At 41.8% G+C, this 20778-nt stretch overlaps 1 protein-coding gene across 1 annotated transcript in view; it reads left to right on the top strand.

Moving 5' to 3' along the window:
• The window catches only part of LOC124616117 (UDP-glycosyltransferase UGT5-like), a 180014-nt gene that overhangs the window by 14438 nt on the left and 144798 nt on the right, over positions 1-20778 (top strand). Inside the window, exon 2 of the mRNA XM_047144381.1 lies at positions 15222-15477. Within this exon, the coding sequence (XP_047000337.1) occupies positions 15235-15477 (243 nt within the window). The 5' untranslated portion in view covers positions 15222-15234. The remainder of the gene's footprint in view (positions 1-15221; positions 15478-20778) is intronic.

Genomic DNA, 20778 nt, shown 5'->3' with positions numbered 1-20778 from the left:
TCAGTCATCCACTGTTTACAGTCCTTACACCTAGCGAGGCGTTGTTTGGCATTTACCAGCATGATGTGTGGCTTATGAGCCGAAGCTCGACCGTGAAATCCAAGTTTTCGCACCTCCCACCTAACTGTCATAGTACTTGCAATGGATCCTTGATGCAGTTTGGAATTCCTGTGAGATGGTCTGGATAGATGTCTACCTATTACACATTACGACTCTCTTCAACTGTTGGCAGTATCTGACAGTCAACAGACAAGGTTGGCCTGTACGCTTTTGTGCTGTACCTGTCCCTTCACATTTTCACTTCATTATCTCATTGGAAACAGTGGACCTGGGGATGTTTAGGAGTGTGGGAATCTCACATGCAGACGTATGACACAAGTGACACCCAATCATCTGACCACGTTTGAAGTCCGTGAGTTCCACAGAGTATCCCATGGTGCTCTCTCACGATATCTAATGACTACTGAGGTTGTTGTTGTGGAATATCTGGCAGTAGGTGGCAGCACAATGCACCTAATATGAAAAACATATGTTTTGGGGGGTTTCTGGATACTTTTGATCACATAGTGTAGGTGTAACAAGAAATAAATATACATTAGGACATACTATTGAAAATTATTAAAAAATATTATACTGTGAATTGTGCAAATATAAACATGAGCTGATTTCTAATCAGAGTCATTCTCACAGAAACACTTCACACAAACTTGAAAAATCTTCCATTGTAATCAGGAATAGGAAATATGACAGCAATTTGACCCACATCAACCCATTCAATGTCATCTTTGTCTGGCAAAATGTAATATTCAGCTTCTCCTTTGCATTTAGTGAAATATTTAATGGAGTAACATTTTTTATTATGAAGGTTCTGAATAGTTGTTTGTCCTCTATAATTTACTGTTTTACCACATTAAAACTGGTAATGGATACATACACATGACCCTGCTTTCATCTCACTGACTGAGCTGGAAAGGTTAGGCCCATCGTCTTCAGCTTTGATTTTCTTGTGTTCAAACAGTTTCTTGGCAGCTTTAGCAGTTCTTTTCTTTCTTTAAACAGGATCAGTCATCTCTTGTTTGATTTTTTTTGCCCAAAAATGTAGACTTAAGGGACCATTGGTTTTCTTTCTTTCCTCCACCTTTTCTTCTTCTTTTAATCTTTGTTCAACTTCTTGTTTGGTCAGGACTTTGCCACAACTTCCTTGAACTCTTCTTCTCTATCCCCTAGAACACATAAATGCAGTTTTAACATCTGAAGACAGTTTTGGTGATATTGTATCCAAAATAGCTTGTCTTAGTTTCTCCATTGGTGAAGGAATAATTTCACCTAGGCCTACTCCAGAACTTGGATTAGGAATATCAGGTGATGATATTCATCTGGGCTGTACTTTGCTAGTTATAGGCATATCTTGTTGGGCTGAAACAATCCTTTTTTACAGATCAGATGTATCTACAGGAAAGCTACCAGAGCCTTTAAAACCACCAATGATTATGTTCGGGTTAATGATCTTATTACAAGTTTGTTCAAAACGCTTGGAAATATAGTTTTGTTTACATTTTTGAGACATGACTCATGATACCATGTCTTTGAAATATCTCTCGATGTACCTTTCATTGGCCCACATACAGCGACATACAAAGGCTGAAGTGTATGAGAGAGATGCAGTGGAACACATAAAAGAATAATTTCATTTCCCTAGGTGTATGGGTTACATAATAAGTGAAATGACTCCCATGGCCATCAAAGAGTCTGAGAACTGGTTTTTCAAGGTTTTTTTACCTGGCTGACAAAAACAAGGAGCCATTTCTCAAAAATGTAGTCCCACACGTAGCCTGAGTCAGTAACACCACATAGAGTGCACCATTTGGTCCTCCTTCTACCCATGTGTTCTGCAAATCTCCTAGTCCTTTAAAAACACACAAGGGGAAAAGAATTCAGCGAATGCACTACCTACGAACAGAACACTATATTGAAGTCTCCCAGCACTTCCTGATGTTGAATAGGTTACCCTTGCTCATGGTGGGACAAACACCTTACTTTCAGTAGGTTCCATGCCTAGGCCAGTTCCATCAAGGTTGAAAATCATTTGTGTGTGGTTTGCTGAAATGTTGTGCTTTAGAATTTTCTCATATAATTTTTTAAAAAAATTGTCTGCTACAAAAGTAGGCAGTTGTCACTAGTTCATGTTTTCACCTTTTTTTTTTTCAAAAGTTGCTATAAAGTCAGAGCCTAGTGTATCATTCTTAAATGGTGTCCTCCTACCCACAGAATGTATGCATCTATGCACCATAAATAGTAAATCTTTTGTGTCTGATGGATACCCACATACAGAAACTCTTCTATATACACTCCTGGAAATGGAAAAAAGAACACATTGACACCGGTGTGTCAGACCCACCATACTTGCTCTGGACACTGCGAGAGGGCTGTACAAGCAATGATCACACGCACGGCACAGCGGACACACCAGGAACCGCGGTGTTGGTACATCGATGTTGTCGCCAGTGGTCGGCGGAAGGTGCACGTCCCCGTCGACCTGGGACCGGACCGCAGCGACGCACGGATGCACGCCAAGACCGTAGGATCCTACGCAGTGCCGTAGGGGACCGCACCGCCACTTCCCAGCAAATTAGGGACACTGTTGCTCCTGGGGTATCGGCGAGGACCATTCGCAACCGTCTCCATGAAGCTGGGCTACGGTCCCGCACACCGTTAGGCCGTCTTCCGCTCACGCCCCAACATCGTGCAGCCCACCTCCAGTGGTGTCGCGACAGGCATGAATGGAGGGACGAATGGAGACATGTCGTCTTCAGCGGTGAGAGTCGCTTCTGCCTTGGTGCCAATGATGGTCGTATGCGTGTTTGGCGCCGTGCAGGTGAGCGCCACAATCAGGACTGCATACGACCGAGGCACACAGGGCCAACACCCGGCGTCATGGTGTGGGGAGCGATCTCCTACACTGGCCGTACACCACTGGTGATCATCGAGGGGACACTGAATAGTGCTCGGTACATCCAAACCGTCATCGAACCCACCGTTCTACCATTCCTAGACCGGCAAGGGAACTTGCTGTTCCAACAGGACAATGCACGTCCGCATGTATCCCGTGCCACCCAACGTGCTCTAGAAGGTGTAAGTCAACTACCCTGGCCAGCAAGATCTCCGGATCTGTCCCCCATTGAGCATGTTTGGGACTGGATGAAGCGTCGTCTCACGTGGTCTGCACGTCCAGCACGAACGTTGGTCCAACTGAGGCGCCGGGTGGAAATGGTATGGCAAGCCGTTCCACAGGACTACATCCAGCATCTCTATGATCGTCTCCATGGGAGAATAGCAGCCTGCATTGCTGCGAAAGGTGGATATACACTGTACTAGTGCCGACATTGTGCATGCTCTGTTGCCTGTGTCTATGTGCCTGCGGTTCTGTCAGTGTGATCATGTGATGTATCTGACCCCAGGAATGTGTCAATAAAGTTTCCCCTTCCTGGGACAGTGAATTCATGGTGTTCTTATTTCAATTTCCAGGAGTGTACTTTTCTTCTTGTTTTGATAGGACTTGTTTTCCTAGAGCCTTGAACTTTGGAAGATTTTTACACCAATGCCTTAATGTTTCATAAGGCATTTTGTGTTTTTTTACTGCGGCAGAAACTGTACTCCCATTTCTATCTTCATCTGTAGTTTGTGCTGTTGCATCTGCATCATACGAGGGTGGTTTGAAAAGTTCACCACGAGAAAACTTCGCTAGTGCAATGCGTTGTTCACAATGTATTCATTGGAATGTTGCCTGTAACCACGTGCAACTTCAGTGCTCTTGGAAGAGAGCTGTGACAGTGACATGGCTCTGTTGTTGTTCCCACGTAGTGATTTGTGAAGATGGAAAAAAAAAATCGAGATTTGAGCAGCGATTAAGTACTTCATATAGAAAGGTATGAAAGCAATGGGCATCCATGCCGATTTCCAGAATACACTGGGAGACTCTGCTCCTTCATATTCAACTGTTGCCAAGTGGACAAATGAATTTAAATGTTGTCGGAAGAGCTTAGATGATGATCCGCACAGTGGTAGGCCAGGATGTGTCACTACTCCAGAAATCACTACAAAAGCACACAAAATAGTCATGGAGTATCACTGATTGAAAGTGCGTGAAATTGCTCTCACTTGGCAGATGTCATCTGAAAGGGTGTATCACATTTTCACTGAAGAATTAGAAAATGGGTGCCGCAACACATGATGCACGCCTGCACACTTGCCGTCGCTTTGGCAAAATTAGACGAATTAAGGTATGAATTGTTGCCACACCCACCTTATTCACCTGATATGGCTCCATCAGACTTCCATCTTCCCAAAACTGAAAATTTTTCTGATTGGACGAAGATTCATTTCAAACGAAGAATTGATAGCTGGAGTTGACAACTATTTTGCAGGTCTGGAGGAAATCAATTTTCGAGATGGGATTAGGCACTTGAACATCTTTGGATCAAGTGCATTAATCTACAAGGAGACTACATTGAAAAATAAAAAAGTTTCAGTGATGTAACTGAGAACTTTTCTCACCACCCTCGTATATAAGAGGTTTCTTCTTTACATATGTACGAGGCATGGTCTGAAAGAAAAAGTGAGGTTAGTTTTTGGTTAAACACACACTATACCCATTTTACTCCATGTTTTTAAATCATAAACATTATAAAAACTTTACAAAATTGTACCTCGAAACTAATATAAACTTAAAATAGACATATGTAATGTGTACATACCTGAATTTTAATCTTCAGTTCTTGCAGGTTAACTGTAAACAATGATTTGAAATAGTTTTGTTTATTCTTTTAGCTGTAAAAACAAAGCAAAAAAATATTTCTTGAAACTTATAAGAGTTGCCAACATAACTTCAGTATAATATAAAATGATGATGCACATATATGAAAATTTTTTCACATACATGTTATTAACAGTAAAGGATATATTTAAAAAAATATTGTTTATATGTGTTTTACCCCACTGCACCCATTTTACCCTCATAGACACTAGATATTTTGTTGTTCTTAGAAAGTGTAAGAACCCAGTTTGTGTTGAGGCCATGAGCTGGTTTTGCGTAATGGATTGGTTCCATTATGGCTGTCCTGGAAAAGCAAAAATGCGACAATTCTGACATCCTGCAGTGGACAGAAATCACCAATCTGTAACAGTGGTTTTGTGGATGAATTCTGTCTGTGAGTATTCGTGTAGATTTCTGTGACTGGTATTTCCCTCTGTTCATGGAAATAGTTTATGCAGAAGAAATGATAGTGAATATAGCCAAGAGGAGAACTACTCCAGTTTGACACTTGAATAACACTATTTCACTTAGTTGAATGAAATATTTTGGAGCGAGCAAGCTGATGCAGTGGTCAGCAACAATGAAGTCCAAATCCCACTCCAGTGAACCAGGATTAGATTTTCTGTAGTTTCCATAAACACATTAAGGTTAATACTGGGATGAATTATTTGTGAGGACACAACCCATCCTGTGTTTCATTCTTACCATATACCAGCTTGTTCCTTTTTCTAATAATCTCAGCAGGATGCTAATCTGAAGTTTTCCTTCATATTTAAAACAGTTTGGTGTCAAATTGACTATAATATTGGTGGTGTCACATAATTGGAGGCTGCATATTCCTGTTACCTCAGTAACTGAAATACTTTTATATGTCTATATATATATGGGCTTGAGGCTTTCCTGCCTGGTACACTAATTGCTTAAGAGGCAAGACTCATGTGGGGCATTCCATCTTTAGCATATTTCAGGCAGAGGCCTTCTCACAGGTACCATGTCAAGGATGAGATGTTTGAATATAAATTCATGCAAAAATTGCTATCATCAAAATTAACTGCCATAAGCAACAACGTGTGGACAACACCATATTAACATGTGTGCATCCATAACATTGAGGATCTTCTCCTTGGTGTGTGATACAGAAGCAGTGGTGCAACACAAATCTTTCTGTTAAGCTCATGCTACAGCACACAGACAGTGAACATTGTAGGTTTAGAAACACCAGTAAGAGTGCTTATAGGGGAAGCAGTCACAGTACATGCCAATGCATGTTGATTGCAAGTAATAAATGTTTGATAAAGCATCAGTGGATGGTTATATTTTTACATCAGTCTACATTACACTAATTGAGCCACACTAAGATGCTCTTGAAGAGGGTGGGTTTGCCTTAGACCATGCTTGAATTGGTGTTTGTGAGTAACACGTACATGTTGAGTGCAGTACTTCACATGTCATGGATTCCATGCCATTAGAAATTACTAGCATCACCTGCATATTGGTAGAACTACATATAACTAGAGATAAGTTCCAAATTTTTTATGGACAGGGTATTTTTGTAGTTGTTAGTGAAGTATATGGTGTGATGATTATATGCGAAACAGTAACGCTGTGCATCAGATGGGAATTGTATCCAGATACCTGACTCTTGTGGACAGTGAGTTACAAGTTATGTTACTCCAGCACATCTCACTTACTCAGAGTTTCAGTTTGCTGCAGGAGCATCCCAACTACACAGCAGCACATTGAAGAAATAGCATTGACCTCAGAAGAAAAGTTTGGGTTCAGATTTTTGGTTTCATCAAGGTGTGCAAGGTCAGCAACGATACTGGACAGCCTCCATAGATTCTGTTAAAATAAGAGAAAGGTTACTGATGTAGCAAATAATTTGTTAACAGTACTTACATTGCTAAAAAAAAAAATTAGCGTGTTGCCCGTAAGAGGCAAATATTTTGTCTTAGATTTCCACTGCAGCTTTGATTCAATTCAGGTTTCCTGTGGTAGCACTAAACCTCTTGCTTGTACAAAGTTGCAGAGAGTTTCTTCTCCTGTAACTTCATCTCATTTCCTTAAACTGTGTTTCTCAGCTAACACAAAATGGAACATTTATATATTTTCATAGGAATGATCCATTAATTCAGTTCTTCAAAATCTGAATTGATTAAGTTAGTGTAATGACTTAAGTGAAGGATCTGCATTTTCTTCAGGCCTGTGATTATTCAGCTAAAGATTTCATGTCACAGGTTGATAATGTTAACAGTATAAGGAAAAGATAGATTGCTACTTACCATAAAGATGGCATATTAGGTTGCAGAAAAGCACAACAAAAAGATATTTACAGATTGGCTGTCAGTCAAAGCTTTTTTCAGGAAAGGACACACACACACACACACACACACACACACACACACACACACACACACACATTCATACAAGTAAGCACACCTCACACACACATGACCACCATCTCGGGCAGCTTGGTGATGTGCGCGTGAGGTGAAAGTGTGTGTGTGTGTGTGTGTGTGTGTGTGTGTGTGTGTGTGTGTGTCCCTTTCTGATGAAGGCTTTGGCCAAAAGCTAATGTGTAAGTCTCTTTTCATTGTTCCTGGTGATGTGCGCGTGAGGTGAAAGTGTGTGTGTGTGTGTGTGTGTGTGTGTGTGTGTGTGTGTGTGTGTGTGTGTGTGTGTGTCCCTTTCTGATGAAGGCTTTGGCCAAAAGCTAATGTGTAAGTCTCTTTTCATTGTTCCTGCCTGCAACTTAATGTGTCATCTTTATGGTAAGCAGATATTCTATCTTTTCCTTATATTGTTGATATTCCAACCTTGAGTTTCCATTGTTCGATTTGAACTACGTCTGAAACACAAAAAATGTACCTAACGCAACAATCCTACATCTCTACTCTGGAAGCAATCTTACGGTGTGTGGCGGAGGGTGCTTTTTGTACCACTATCCTTCCTCGTTTTCCTGTCCAGTAGCAAATGGTTCGCGGGAAGAACGATTGTTGGTAAGACTTCGTGTGAGCTCGAATTAAAATTTTGACCTGTGACACAGAAAACAAAATTTAACTTTCAGAGCAAAAGTGTCACTCATGTATCAAAGTACCAGTTGAAATGATAATTATGAAGCTGATTGCACCACAGAAATTTCCATACTGCCTTGTGTTGCAGTTATTAATGGTGGTATTGCGGCCAGAGATTTTGTAGTGTCATCCAAAACCTGGTTTTTAAGATCAGAAATTTCCACTCTAAAATGTCTGCTACGAACTGACAGTCAATCTTTAATGTCACTGTTCTTCTTTTTTCTTTTTTTTTTTTTTCCTTCAGTCAATTGTATTCAGTGAGCAATTTTCATGTCTGGAGAATATATTTTGGGGAAATGCTTTATGCATCTAAAGCCCATGTGTAATTTCCTAATCTGAATAAAGCTTTTTTTCTCTATACTTCTTCTGCAACTGTTCATTGTATGTTTTTTTGAAATTAAATGCTCTTATTGGTAATTATGATGTAGTCTTTTTCTAACTACCAGTTTTGACTCAGTCATGAGTCATTCTCAAGTGTTTGTCCTGTACATGGCATGGTGTTGTCCTTAACCTAAGCATGTTGCGCATTCGAGAATGCCTGTAACTCAGGTGACATGTGATAAGAACCAAATATTACAGGAGTTCAAAGAAATTGTGATTGTTATTGATATATAATGGGAATGATACTTTGTTAAATAGTAATGAAGATGGCACACCTGTTAGCATTAAAATACATGATTCTGACAGTACAAAAGCAAATATGTTGACCCGTTTGGATACGTAGAAAAGATCAGATCACTTGGAGAGATCTTGCACCAGTACCTGTAGTGATGTGGGTCGAGCAAATGCCCAAACTCTGAGCATTTATTAAAAAAAATTACTTTTTAAAGTTTTTACTGCTAGAATGTATAGTTTACCAATTAAAATAAGGGCTGGGACAATACTCCAGACATTAGAGGTTAGTAAATGTTTACATTTAAACATATGTATGTCATTCAGTGCCTTTATTGCGAAGAATGAAAGGAAAGAAGAGAGAAGCACATTTTTTACTAACATTCCAACTTGCTGTACCAAGGAAAGGCTTTTTATTTTTGCCAATTCTACTCTTCTCCCTCCCTTGCTTCCCCCCCCCCCCCCCCCCCCCCCCGCCTCACTCCCTCAACCACTCTCTCTCTCTCTCTCTCTCTCTCTCTCTCTCTCTCTATCTCTCTATTTTTCTGTCTGTCTCTTGCATGTGCACACCATCCACACAAACACCGCATGAACAGCTATGTAGTGATAAGACAGTATAAAAAAATTAGAAAACATTGTCCTTAGGTCATAACTTTGTGATGTAATACAGTTTACAATTTGTCTCAAATCTCTGATTGCTACCAAAGAATGATTATTGACAGCAGAATTATTACCGAATGTATTAAACAGGTGACATGCATTTCGTGATAATAATGGTATTCTTAAACGTTAAACTGTCTACAGTGAAAAAACAAAAAAAAATTCTTTATTATCAGATGCAGCAACATTTAAGACAGTCTATAGTTTTCTATTCTACTCCTTTCTTTATCTGCTTTTGTATGACTACACTGTTGACGAGATAAAATGAGAACACTAACATAAAAAAGATTTAATAACAAAGAATCAATGCCCATGGAGGTGGAATTGTTGAATTTTAATACTATTCAATTCCTAGAGAATTGGGGCAATTCTTGGACTCGTGGAATCAGAATCAGCGCATGACTCGTCCCTAATTAAAATCATTATGGTTAAACTTTTTTACTCTTAATTTTTTACACTAGTATAGTATAAGTAAAAATACTACCTAAAGGCTTTCTATTTAATATAAACTATACTTTAATTAAGAATTAATTTGAAACTTATGTTTTGTTTTATTTTTTTTATTATGTACTATCCGAAGAGCTTACCTAATTAAAAATGTACAGTTATGTATGTTTACAGTCCAATTTATTTCCCCTAATAACACTTCCCTAACCCTCAAGCAGCTTTTTCAGCCTGGTTACCAAACCACTACAGAAGCAGTGTTGCAAAACACCTTTTCCAATACAGAATATCAGTTTAATTTTTTTTTGTAAGTACTGCTTATCAATTCAGCATTTAAAATGCATAAATGCCTAGGCTTTTATGAGTTTTGGGTGTTTGCCCAGACATTTATGCAGGGCATTGGCCCAACTTATAAATGCCTAGGCATTTTGCATCACTAAGTAGCAGTACAGAGCTCTAATACATGTAAAGGAAATGCAATTCCTAACCATTAGAACAGGAAACATCATTCTATTATTTAAAAAGAGTGCAGGAATTAGTACACCAATAGCAGACATATAACTTTAACATCCATGGACTGAAACTGTGTGAGTCCACCACTCTGGATAAAATAAAGAAAGCTGTTGAATCTACATTTAAATAGCAGCAGTGTAGTTTCTGATCTCAAAGATTAACTACCGACCTCATTTTTCCTCAAGAATTTTCCTTGAAATTTACTAGGAGCAAAATAAAACATTTTTTTTTCTGGATATAGAGAAAATCTGTGGCCATATACTGCATAGGCACATACGGAAATGTCTGTAGCATCAGTAAGTTCTTGATAAAATTATCAATCATCACACAAGTTGGGTAATTATGGGTTGAAACTAAGAGCTGTATGCAGATTCAAATTTGGATGCCAGGTTGGTAGAAAACAAAGAGAAGAATCCAACAAGGCAGTTGTGCTTCGCCATGCCTATTCTTCATCATAATGGATAAAGTTTTAAAAGCAATCAGAAGAAAAAAAATTCCATGCCATAGACATAGTTTGGTTTGTACCTTCACTTTTGTCTCCCCCCAAAATCATTACATTTTCAGGAAGAACTTCATAATTGTGGCGCAGAAATGAAGGTACAAACTAGTGTAGGTCTTTGGCATCACTAATTCACAAAATAGGTGTTAAATCAGCAAAACAAAGACAGACTGTTTGGTATTGTGTAGGACCTCTTCAACAGTCCATTTAAGAATTCAAGATGGGTGTTGCTAATTGGCATCAGGTAAACAAGCAACAACTGTGGAAGTACAAGAAAAGCTGAAGGCATCTTATCTGCAACTGCTCTAGAGTATTGCATTTCAATAAATATGAAATCTTGTCTCTGACACATGGCTCAGTCACTTGCTCATGTTAAGTGGCTAAATTAAATCACTCTTAAATGATAACAAAGCAATGGTTTCCATTATATGGTATGCTGTGTGAAAAAACGTACACAGATAGAGATGAAATAAAGGTAAATCTGTATTTTGTGTCGTAGTCTCGTATTGAATTATGTATCACTTGGAGAATAGAATGAGAATCACTTTGATGGGTAAGTCACGCATATTGTCAGCTACAGATGCATTTAGTAATTTCTGGTTCACCCTTCTTACTGAATATGATAGTGTTGGCATTTCAATTGTTAAGCATACATGGCTAGAGAGAGTACAAGATTTTATCATCTCGTCATCACTGAAGTTACACAATATGGCCTATAACTTAATCTGATTGTATGTTATTATTACTTCTCACAGCAATTTAACAAAATGTGGCCGGCCACTGTGGCCGAGCGGTTCTAGGTGCTTCAGTCCGGAACCACGCGACTGCTATGGTAGCAGGTTCGAATCCTGCCTTGGGCATGTATGCGTGTGATGTCCTTAGGTTAGTTCAGTAGTTCAAAGTCTACGGGCTGATGACTTCAGACGTTAAGTCCCATAGTGCTTAGAGGCATTTGAACCATTTGAACAAAGTGTGGTATCAGTAGTAAATAGCCCTGTCGGAGAAGACCAAAGAACTTTGAATGTGGGGGAAAAAGTTGGTGTAGTTTCGTCATGATCAAGATACTAAAAATCCTGACTAGTAGTGTGTGAGCATAGGGATGGGGATGTGCATAAAGGTGGCTTCTTGAGGATTCTCCTGAATGTCTCAGAAACCACAGCATCTAGCAAAAATATTTCCCAGTAAAATATTACAATGCATTAAATTCCCTACAAAAAAGATCCTATTAATTTTTTCCTCAAGGGTTATTAGTTTATACATTTTGGGAGAATGAAAAAATGCAGATTATGAAAAGCAGTGTTTCAGTGGCATGAAACTGATGTTTATTGTGAACAAATATGAGGTTCATCCAGAAACTAAGTTCTAATTGAGTCCAGAAATTGCAAGAGTTGTCAGACAGGAATGTACATGGGCAGGAGTAAAGAGGAGGTGTGTGGGAATAATGAAGTGAAATTTGTCTTGTGACGGCAGTGGTAACTGCACAGTGCTAGGATAAAATGACTACTCTGATATTGTCTCCCACAAACTGCAACATTCGTGCAGTTCTCAGATTTTTGCATGGTCGGAACCAACTTACAGCTGATGCCCATTTCCGATTGTGCTACATGTATGGACACGACAGTATGAGCAACAGTATGGTCAGATGATGGTGCAGGCAATTTATTGAACGACGAACCAATATTCATGACAAGGACTGTAGTGGTTGACAGTCACTGGGGACACCAGAACTAATGGAAAGTATGCAGTGAGCAATTTGCAGAACTGGCACTCGACAATTTCAGAGCTCTCTTCAATTCCCCCAAGATGTATATATTTATGTGGTGTCTGTTCTTTTGGACATGTAAGCAGCAGACCAGGGCTCAAATCCTGGTCCAGCACAAACTTTAAACTTACCCCATTGATTTAGATCAATGCCCACTCGCAGCCAATATCTGTAATTCATTTGTGTCCCTCCAGATATCTTGCTCACAACTGCACAAAACTGTCTCCTGGTGGCTTGGTTGATGTAAAATGTGTGCAATATGCGTGCCAAGGAAACGAACAGGTGATGATAAAACTAAACATCTGACAACAGCACTGACATTCATACAGTGGTACGCAGAGAAAGGTGACGAGCTTCTCAACTATATTGTCACTGGTGATGAAACATGGGTGTCACATGCCAGACCAGAAAGAAAACTTGTTCACCTGTGAAGACCAAATTCAAGCAGGCATACACTGTGAAAAAATTACATCCACTCTCTTCAGAGTTCGACCTGGTGTCCTGTGCGATTTTTTACAGCAATGGGAGACCGTAAATGGTGATTGGTATTGTCAGACATTGAAAAATCTGAGGAGGTTGAACCAGAACAAGAGACATGGGATATAGAGAAGTGACAGTATTCCTGTGCATGATAATGCAAGACCCCATACAGCCAACTCCACATGAAATGTATTGAATCAGTTAGGTTGTTTGTTGTTGGTTTGGGGAAGGAGACCAGACAGCGTGGTCATCGGTCTCATCGGATTAGGGAAGGATGGGGAAGGAAGTCGGCCGTGCCCTTCCAGAGGAACCATCCCGGCATTTGCCTGGAGTGATTTAGGGAAATCACGGAAAACCTAAATCAGGATGGCCGGACCCGGGATTGAACCGTCGTCCTTCTGAATGCGAGTCCAGTGGAATCAGTTAGGATATGAGATATTGGACCATCCATCCATCCTACAGCCCAGATCTTTCTCCAAGTGATTTTCTTCTCTTCCATCTCATGAAGTGTTTTCTGTCAAGAAAATCTTTCCACAACAACACTGAGATGTATATTAAAGTGGCTTTATGGCTCTAAACATTGGCGATGGACTCCTATGATGTGGACATACAACTGATGGTGCAACGTTATGACAAATGCCTCAACAATATGGTGACCATTGGGAAGTAGTCAGTGAATCTATGTGAATATTGGTTGGTTAGTTGATTTGGAGGGAGGGGTCATACAGTTAGGTCGTCAATCCCATCGGATTAGGGAAGGATGTTGGCCATACCCTTTCAAAAGAACCATGCCGGCATTTGCCTGAAGTGATTTAGAGAAATCACGGAAAGCCTAAATCAGGATGGCCGGACTCAGGTTTGAACTGTCGTCCTCCCAGATGCATTTGCTAACCACTGCACCACCTCACTTGGTATGAAAATATTCCAATCAATATTTCTTTCTTAGTTAGTTCATTGGAACGTAAGTTCTGGATGCACCACACATTGTATGTATGCATGTATGTATGTATTAAACTGAGAACCTAGAAGCGACGGAGAGGCTTTGTTCCACTGTAGCCCTCACTGGTTCTCAACCCCACAATGGGCCACAGCAGTCCACCCACCCCACTGCCATCCCACACTGAACCCAGGGTTACTGTGCGGTTCGGCCCCAAGTGGACTCCCCAGGAACATCTCGTACCAGATGAGTGTAACCCCAGATGTTTGCATGGTGAAATAATTATGGTGTACGTGTATGTGGAAACAGTGTTTGCACAGCAATCGCCAATACAGTGTAACTGAGGTGGAATAAGGGGAACCAGCCCACATTCGCCGAGGTAGCTGGAAAACCGCCTTGAAAACCATCCACAGGCTGGACCTCAACACTAACCTGATGAGCGAATTCGTGCTGAGGACCAGAACGCCTTCCCGCTCGGGAAGCAGCGCGTTAGACCGCGTGGCTATCCGGGTGGACCTAGTCACATTAATGTGACCACCACATGTGTTGGACGTCAACGTCCACACAGCAGGTGGCAGCACTAGCAGTGGAGGGTATATGAAGCATATCGGTGGACACGGAAAGAGTGCAATTGTTGTAATGTGGAACTGGAACGATTTATCTGATGTCCAAAAGGGTATGAACGCGGTTTTCAGGCCAAGGGTGGAAGCATTTCTGAAATGGCTAAGTTTGTAAACTGTCCGCCTCATGCATACTCAAAGTATACTGTGCATGGGAAAGTGGCACTATCTGAAGCCAGCACAGTGACAACTATGGTGTAGCATGGGCCACGATAAAATCAACAAGAAAAAATGTTTACATTTTATTTCAAGTTTTTGGAACAAAGTTTCCGAAACGATTTTATCTGACATGCATGATTTTACTCAAAGACAAAAAAAAAATAAAAAATACTGGAAGTAAGTCTAAGGACTTAAATGTAACTAACTATGCGTGCAAACTGCGTGGATTTTGCGCTTGATTGGTTTTGTATCCCCTTTTACAGTATCATGCCGCGCGGGATAAGCCGAGCGGTCAGGGGCGCTGCAGTCATGGACTGTGCGGCTGGTCCCGGCGGAGGTTCGAGTCCTCCCTCGGGCATGGGTGTGTGTGTTTGTCCTTAGGATAATTTAGCTGAAGTAATGTGTAAGCTTAGGGACTGAAGACCTTAGCAGTTAAGTCCCATAAGATTTCACACACAACATTTTTAGTATCATGCCAAAGGCGAATGCTTCAGCGTCACCATATCACGCAGGAACAATCTGAAATGTGGAGCACAACAAACACCATTCACTTGGCGTGGCTAACACGTAGATTCACTGTTCCTGCTGAGGAACATGGAATTATGTATTACGATGGATTGTACAGCAGTTGTTTTGTGTTCGTTGCAGGTGGGAGCTCGCCATGCGCCACCTTTCGCTGTTCGCCGCCGTCCTGCTGGGTGGTCTGGGCTCGCAGGGTGCCAACATCCTGGCGCCCCTCTGGTTCTCGGCCCCCAGTCACTTCGTCATGTTCGACCGTCTATTGTCGGCGCTGGCGGAGAAGGGCCACAACGTGACGGTGCTCAGCTACTTCCCAAGGAAGGCGCCTCTGCGGAACTACCACGACATTACACTGCACAGGGACGAATGGCCCCACCTCAAGGGGGTGAGTGTCTCGCTGCAGGTTTTTACAAAATGGTATACTACACCAGTAAAATATTTTAAAATTTTTATTGGCATTTAACAGCACACGTGCATGTTTGTAGCTGAGTGGTCAATGTGACTGACTCTCATGCAGGGAACCTGTTGGGGAACCCTGTGATTAAGAGGTAGCGCCTCCGCGGTCAACCTGCCTCAGTCGGCTGCCTCAAAAGTTTTTGAGTATTGTAGTAGGATTATCGAGAATAATAAATGAATAAAATGTGACTGCAAAGTGCATATTGTCTGTTTAATCATCTGTAATAAAAGAAACAAATGTCTTATCAGTTATTCATAAGAGCTTATGTTGATTGTATTGAAAATTATAATATGTTAATCAGTGTACATGGCAGTTATCTTACACACTCTGAACTGGCGTCAGCGGTTTCGCTGTTGAATAGTTACTGCCTTACCATGTGGAGCGTTACTAGTATCCACGTGGTTACGCCACCTACAAGTATGGAGTTAAGTAATTAGCCACATTATTCCTCTCGTTAAATTAGACAAAGTGATTAGTCATCTTGTTCTTTCGTTAAATTGCCCCAGTCTCATCTACATATTGGCCTTCTCCCTTTGGGGAGAGAATTTTCTAGGATAATGATAATATCTCTGTCCATAAAAAGGAATTGTAACGATATTTTCAGGTGAAAGAGCCCGCATCTCGTGGTCGTGCGGTAGCGTTCTCGCTTCCCACGCCCGGGTTCCCGGGTTCGATTCCCGGCGGGGTCAGGGATTTTCTCTGCCTCGTGATGGCTGGGTGTTGTGTGCTGTCCTTAGGTTAGTTAGGTTTAAGTAGTTCTAAGTTCTAGGGGACTGATGACCATAGATGTTAAGTCCCATAGTGCTCAGAGCCATTTGAACCATTTTTTTCAGGTGAAAGACGTTGGGCTGGAAGCCGTCTTCAAAACACTGTAGATGTGCTTGTGGCAATATGACGAGTTGTAATGGCAAGCTAAGCTAAGAGTTGAAAAGAAGGGCCAGGGGAGGGATACGTGTTCAATCAATGTTTCGAGGTAAAACACACGCTGGGTTGCTCTTATATATCTGGTAAGAGCTTATCTTATGTCAACTGCACCCCATTGTAAGAATTTAGCACTGAGTGCTCTGTATAGCGACTTGTGAAGTCGGCGGCGTAGTGTTGAATCAGAAACTGAACCGACGCACATGCAGGCGCAACGGCAGTGGACCTGTCCTTATTGGCAACATAACATCAGATATTATTATTCAAGTTACTGTGTAAAATGTGTGAGAGACTGCAGACACCTTCGCACTTCCCACACAATCCCGAAGATACTAAAAGAAGATAAATGCGACAATTACGTCAGGATCAGCTCGACAGCTCAGGCTTCTAACTCGCGGACCAGAATAATGGACAAAACAATGGAAAATAAAATTAAGGATCTGTTAGAAGGCCGTTAATCTGGCTTTAAAAATGAGAAAGCGCCAGACAGCTCCGACATTAACAGCTGCTAATGTAAGCAAAACATGAGAAAATGAAGGTATTTCATAGGATTTGTCCACCCATCGAAAGCACTCGACAATTTAATGTTGTGACAGATGTTTGAAATCTACAGAAAAAGGTTATACACAATAGAGAAAGATGGATGGTGCCCAGTATGTTAAGAATGAAGAGGGAGCAGTAAGAATGGGAGAAAAAAAGCAGTGCTCGGAATGCAGTCATTCTCCTCTAACGTTCTACCTGTATACTGAATAAGCCATAAAGGAAATAGAAACTACACTACTGGCCATTAAAATTGCTACACCAAGAAGAAATGCAGATGATAAACGGGTATTCATTGGACAAATATATTATACTAGAACTGACATGTGATTACATTTTCACGCAATTTGGGTACATAGATCCTGAGGAATTAGTACCCAGAGCAACCACCTCTGGCCGTAATAACGGCCTTGATACGCCTGGGCATTGAGTCAAACAGGACTTGGATGGCGTGTACAGGTACAGCTGCCCATGCAGCTTCAACACGATACCACAGTTCATCAAGATTAGTGACTGGCGTATTGTGACGAGCTAGTTGCTCGGCCACCATTGAGCAGATGTTTCCAGTTGGTGATAGATCTGGAGAATGCGCTGGCCAGGGCAGCAGTCGAACATTTCCTGTATCCAGAAAGGCCCGTACAGGACCTGCAACATGCGGTCGTGCATTATCCTGCTGAAGTGTAGGGTTTTGCAGAGATCGAATGAAGAGTAGAGCCACAGGTCGTAACACATCTGAAATGTAACGTCCACTGTTCAAAGTGCCATCAATGCGAACGAGAGTTAACTGAGACGTGTAACCAATGACACCCTATACCATCACGCCAGGTGATACGCCAGTATGGCGATGACAAATACACGCTTCCAATGTGCGTTCACCGCGATGTCGCCAAACACGGATGCGACCATCATGATGCTGTAAACAGAACCTGGATTCATCCGAAAAAATGACGTTCTGCCATTCGTGCACCCAGGTTCGTCGTTGAGTACACCATCGTAGGCGCTCCTGTCTGTGATGCAGCGTCAAGGGTAACTGCAGCCATGGTCTCCGAGCTGATAGTCCGTGCTGCTGCAAACGTCGTCGAACTGTTGGTGCAGATGGTTGTTGTCTTGCAAACGTCCCCATCTGTTGACCTAGGGATCGAGACGTGGCTGCACGATCCGTCACAGCCATGAAGATAAGATGATGTCATCTCGACTGCTAGTGATACGAGGTCGTTGGGATCCAGCACGGCGTTCGGTATTACCCTCCTGAACTCGCCGATTCCATGTTCTGCTAAGAGTCATTGGATCTCGACCAACGCGAGCAGCAATGTCGCGATACGGTAAATCGCAATCGCGATTGGGTACAATCCGACCTTTATCAAAGTAAGAAACATGATGGTAGGCATTTCTCCTCCTTACACGAGGCGTCACAGCAACGTATCACCAGGCAACGCAGGTCAACTGCTGTTTGTGTATGAGAAATCGGTTGGAAACTTTCCTTATGTCAACACGTTGTAGGTGTCGCCACCGGCGCCAACCTTGTGTGAATGCTCTGAAAAGCTAATCATTTGCATATCACAGCATCTTCTTCCTGTCAGTTAAATTTCGCGTATGTATCACGTCATCTTCGTGGTGTAGCAATTTTAATGGCCAGTAGTGTAGGTTCATAAGTCGTATTAAAGTCAAGGTGAAAGGATATAAAAGCGTAATACTGGCTGATGGCACTGCTGTCCTGTCTGAAAAATGAGGGTAATTTAGAAGACTGTTGAAAAGAGTGAACTATCTCCTCTGTACAGAATATTCAACTTGAGTGGACCAAAAGGTGAGGAAAATATCTAGATTATACAAAAATGAGATTAACGACAAACTTCACGTAAAATTTGGTTACCAGCTTGTTAGACAAAGTTAAGAGAGTCTGTTAACGTGGAAGCAACATAACGAATGATACACGGAGCAAGGAACATATACTGACGGAAAAAAATCACAATATCAAGGAAGAGTTGAGCGACACAAACAGAAGTTGGTAGGTAGATGATGATTGTTCAAATGTCGTGCCAGTCCCATAAGAATGGCGCTAGTAGCGCCACTATGAAGATGCAAATCAGCTTTGCGTTTTAAATACGCGCTGCAACGGTCGTGAGCGTTAGTTACCGTTGAGGTCGGACGTGGTGAGTTGATGTCAGTAAAGAATCCCTTAAGACGACATAGACGCCATCATCAAAAACTGAGCGAGCATGAACGAGGTCGTGTAATAGGGCTACGAGAAGCTGGATGTTCCTTCTGTGATACACCAGGAAGAATTGACAGAGATGCAGCCACTGTACGTGACTGCTGGCAGCAGTGTTCACTAGAATGTACGGTCGCAAGAACACTGGACTCCAGACGGCCACGTGGCCCTGCCAAGAGGGAAGACCACCTTGTTTGGTTTATGGCTCCGGCATGTGGTACTACGTCTGCAGCACAATTTGAGGAGGAGTTGGCACCACAGTGATACAAGGAACTGTTACAAATAGGTTACTTCAAGGACAGCTTCGGATAGACATCCTGTAGCGTACATTCCACAGACCCCAAACCACTGCCATTTGGGACTTGAGTGGTGTCGAGTGAGAACTCTTTGGAGGAAGGGGTGGAGGTCTGTTGTGTTTTATGATGAAAGCTGGTTCTGCCTCGATGCCAGTGATGGCCGTGTGTTGGTTAGGAGCAACCATGTTGAAGGCCTACCACCAACCTCTCTGCATACTAGACACACTGGACCTACACCTCGAGTTATGATGTGGGTTGTGATGTCATATGACAGCAGTAGCACTTTCGTGGGTATCCCACAGACCCTGACTGCAAATTTGTACATCAGTCTAGTGATTCAATCTGTTGTGCTGTCATTCATAAACAGCATTACAGGGGGTGTTTTGCAACAGGATAATGCTCGCCCGCATACCGCTTTTGTAACCCAGAGTGTCGATGTGTTGCCTTGGTCGGTCTCCAGTAGAGCACTTCGTCGGACGACAACTCCAGCTTCATCCACAAAAAGCAGCAACCGCCCCTGGATTGACCAACAAGGTGCAATAGACATGGAACTCCATCCCGTAACCTGACATCAGGCACATGTACAACACAATACATGCACGTTTGCGCACGGTTATTAATGTACAAGCATTTCACATTTGAAATGGCTTATCTCGCGCTTACATTAACCTGTGAACTTGCAGTGTCAATCATTTAAATTGTTACCTAGACAAAACGTATTCCCAAGGTTTCATTACTGTACGTTAATTATTTTTCGAACTTGCAAGTTTTTCCCATCAGTGTATAAGAAGCAGATCAGCACATGGAAAGAGGGAAACAAGTCTACTAATGTCAAACTTTGGCCATAGTTTGAGGAAGACATTTCTTAAAATGTACATTTGGAGTGCAGCATTGTATGGAAGTCGCCCATGGAACGTCGGAAAACCGCAATGAAAGAGGAACGAAACGTAAGAGATTTGGTGTTACATAAGGATACCCAAAACTTAGTCGACTGATAAGAGAAATGACGAAGTTCGCTGCAGGATATTGTTCTGACCTGGGTCACATTGTGTGTAGGAGGTCGGGTACAGTCACGGACGATTCTAGATGTCGGTCAAGGGGGGGGGGGGGCTAATGGGTGGAGGGGAGGGGGTTTCGGGGAATAGAATATCGCTTAACAAAAGGAGAGTTGGGGTCCTCCACCGGCAAATTGGTAAAATTTGGTTTTGGTTAAAGTACTTTTTGGTAACTGTTTTGGAGTTCAGGGTAAAAAATGTTTATTAA

This window comes from Schistocerca americana, chromosome 5, assembly GCF_021461395.2.
Source record: "Schistocerca americana isolate TAMUIC-IGC-003095 chromosome 5, iqSchAmer2.1, whole genome shotgun sequence".
In the NCBI taxonomy this organism is placed as follows: domain Eukaryota; kingdom Metazoa; phylum Arthropoda; class Insecta; order Orthoptera; family Acrididae; genus Schistocerca; species Schistocerca americana.
Note: the sequence above shows the minus strand (reverse complement) of the source record. Positions and strands in the feature narration are given on the sequence as shown.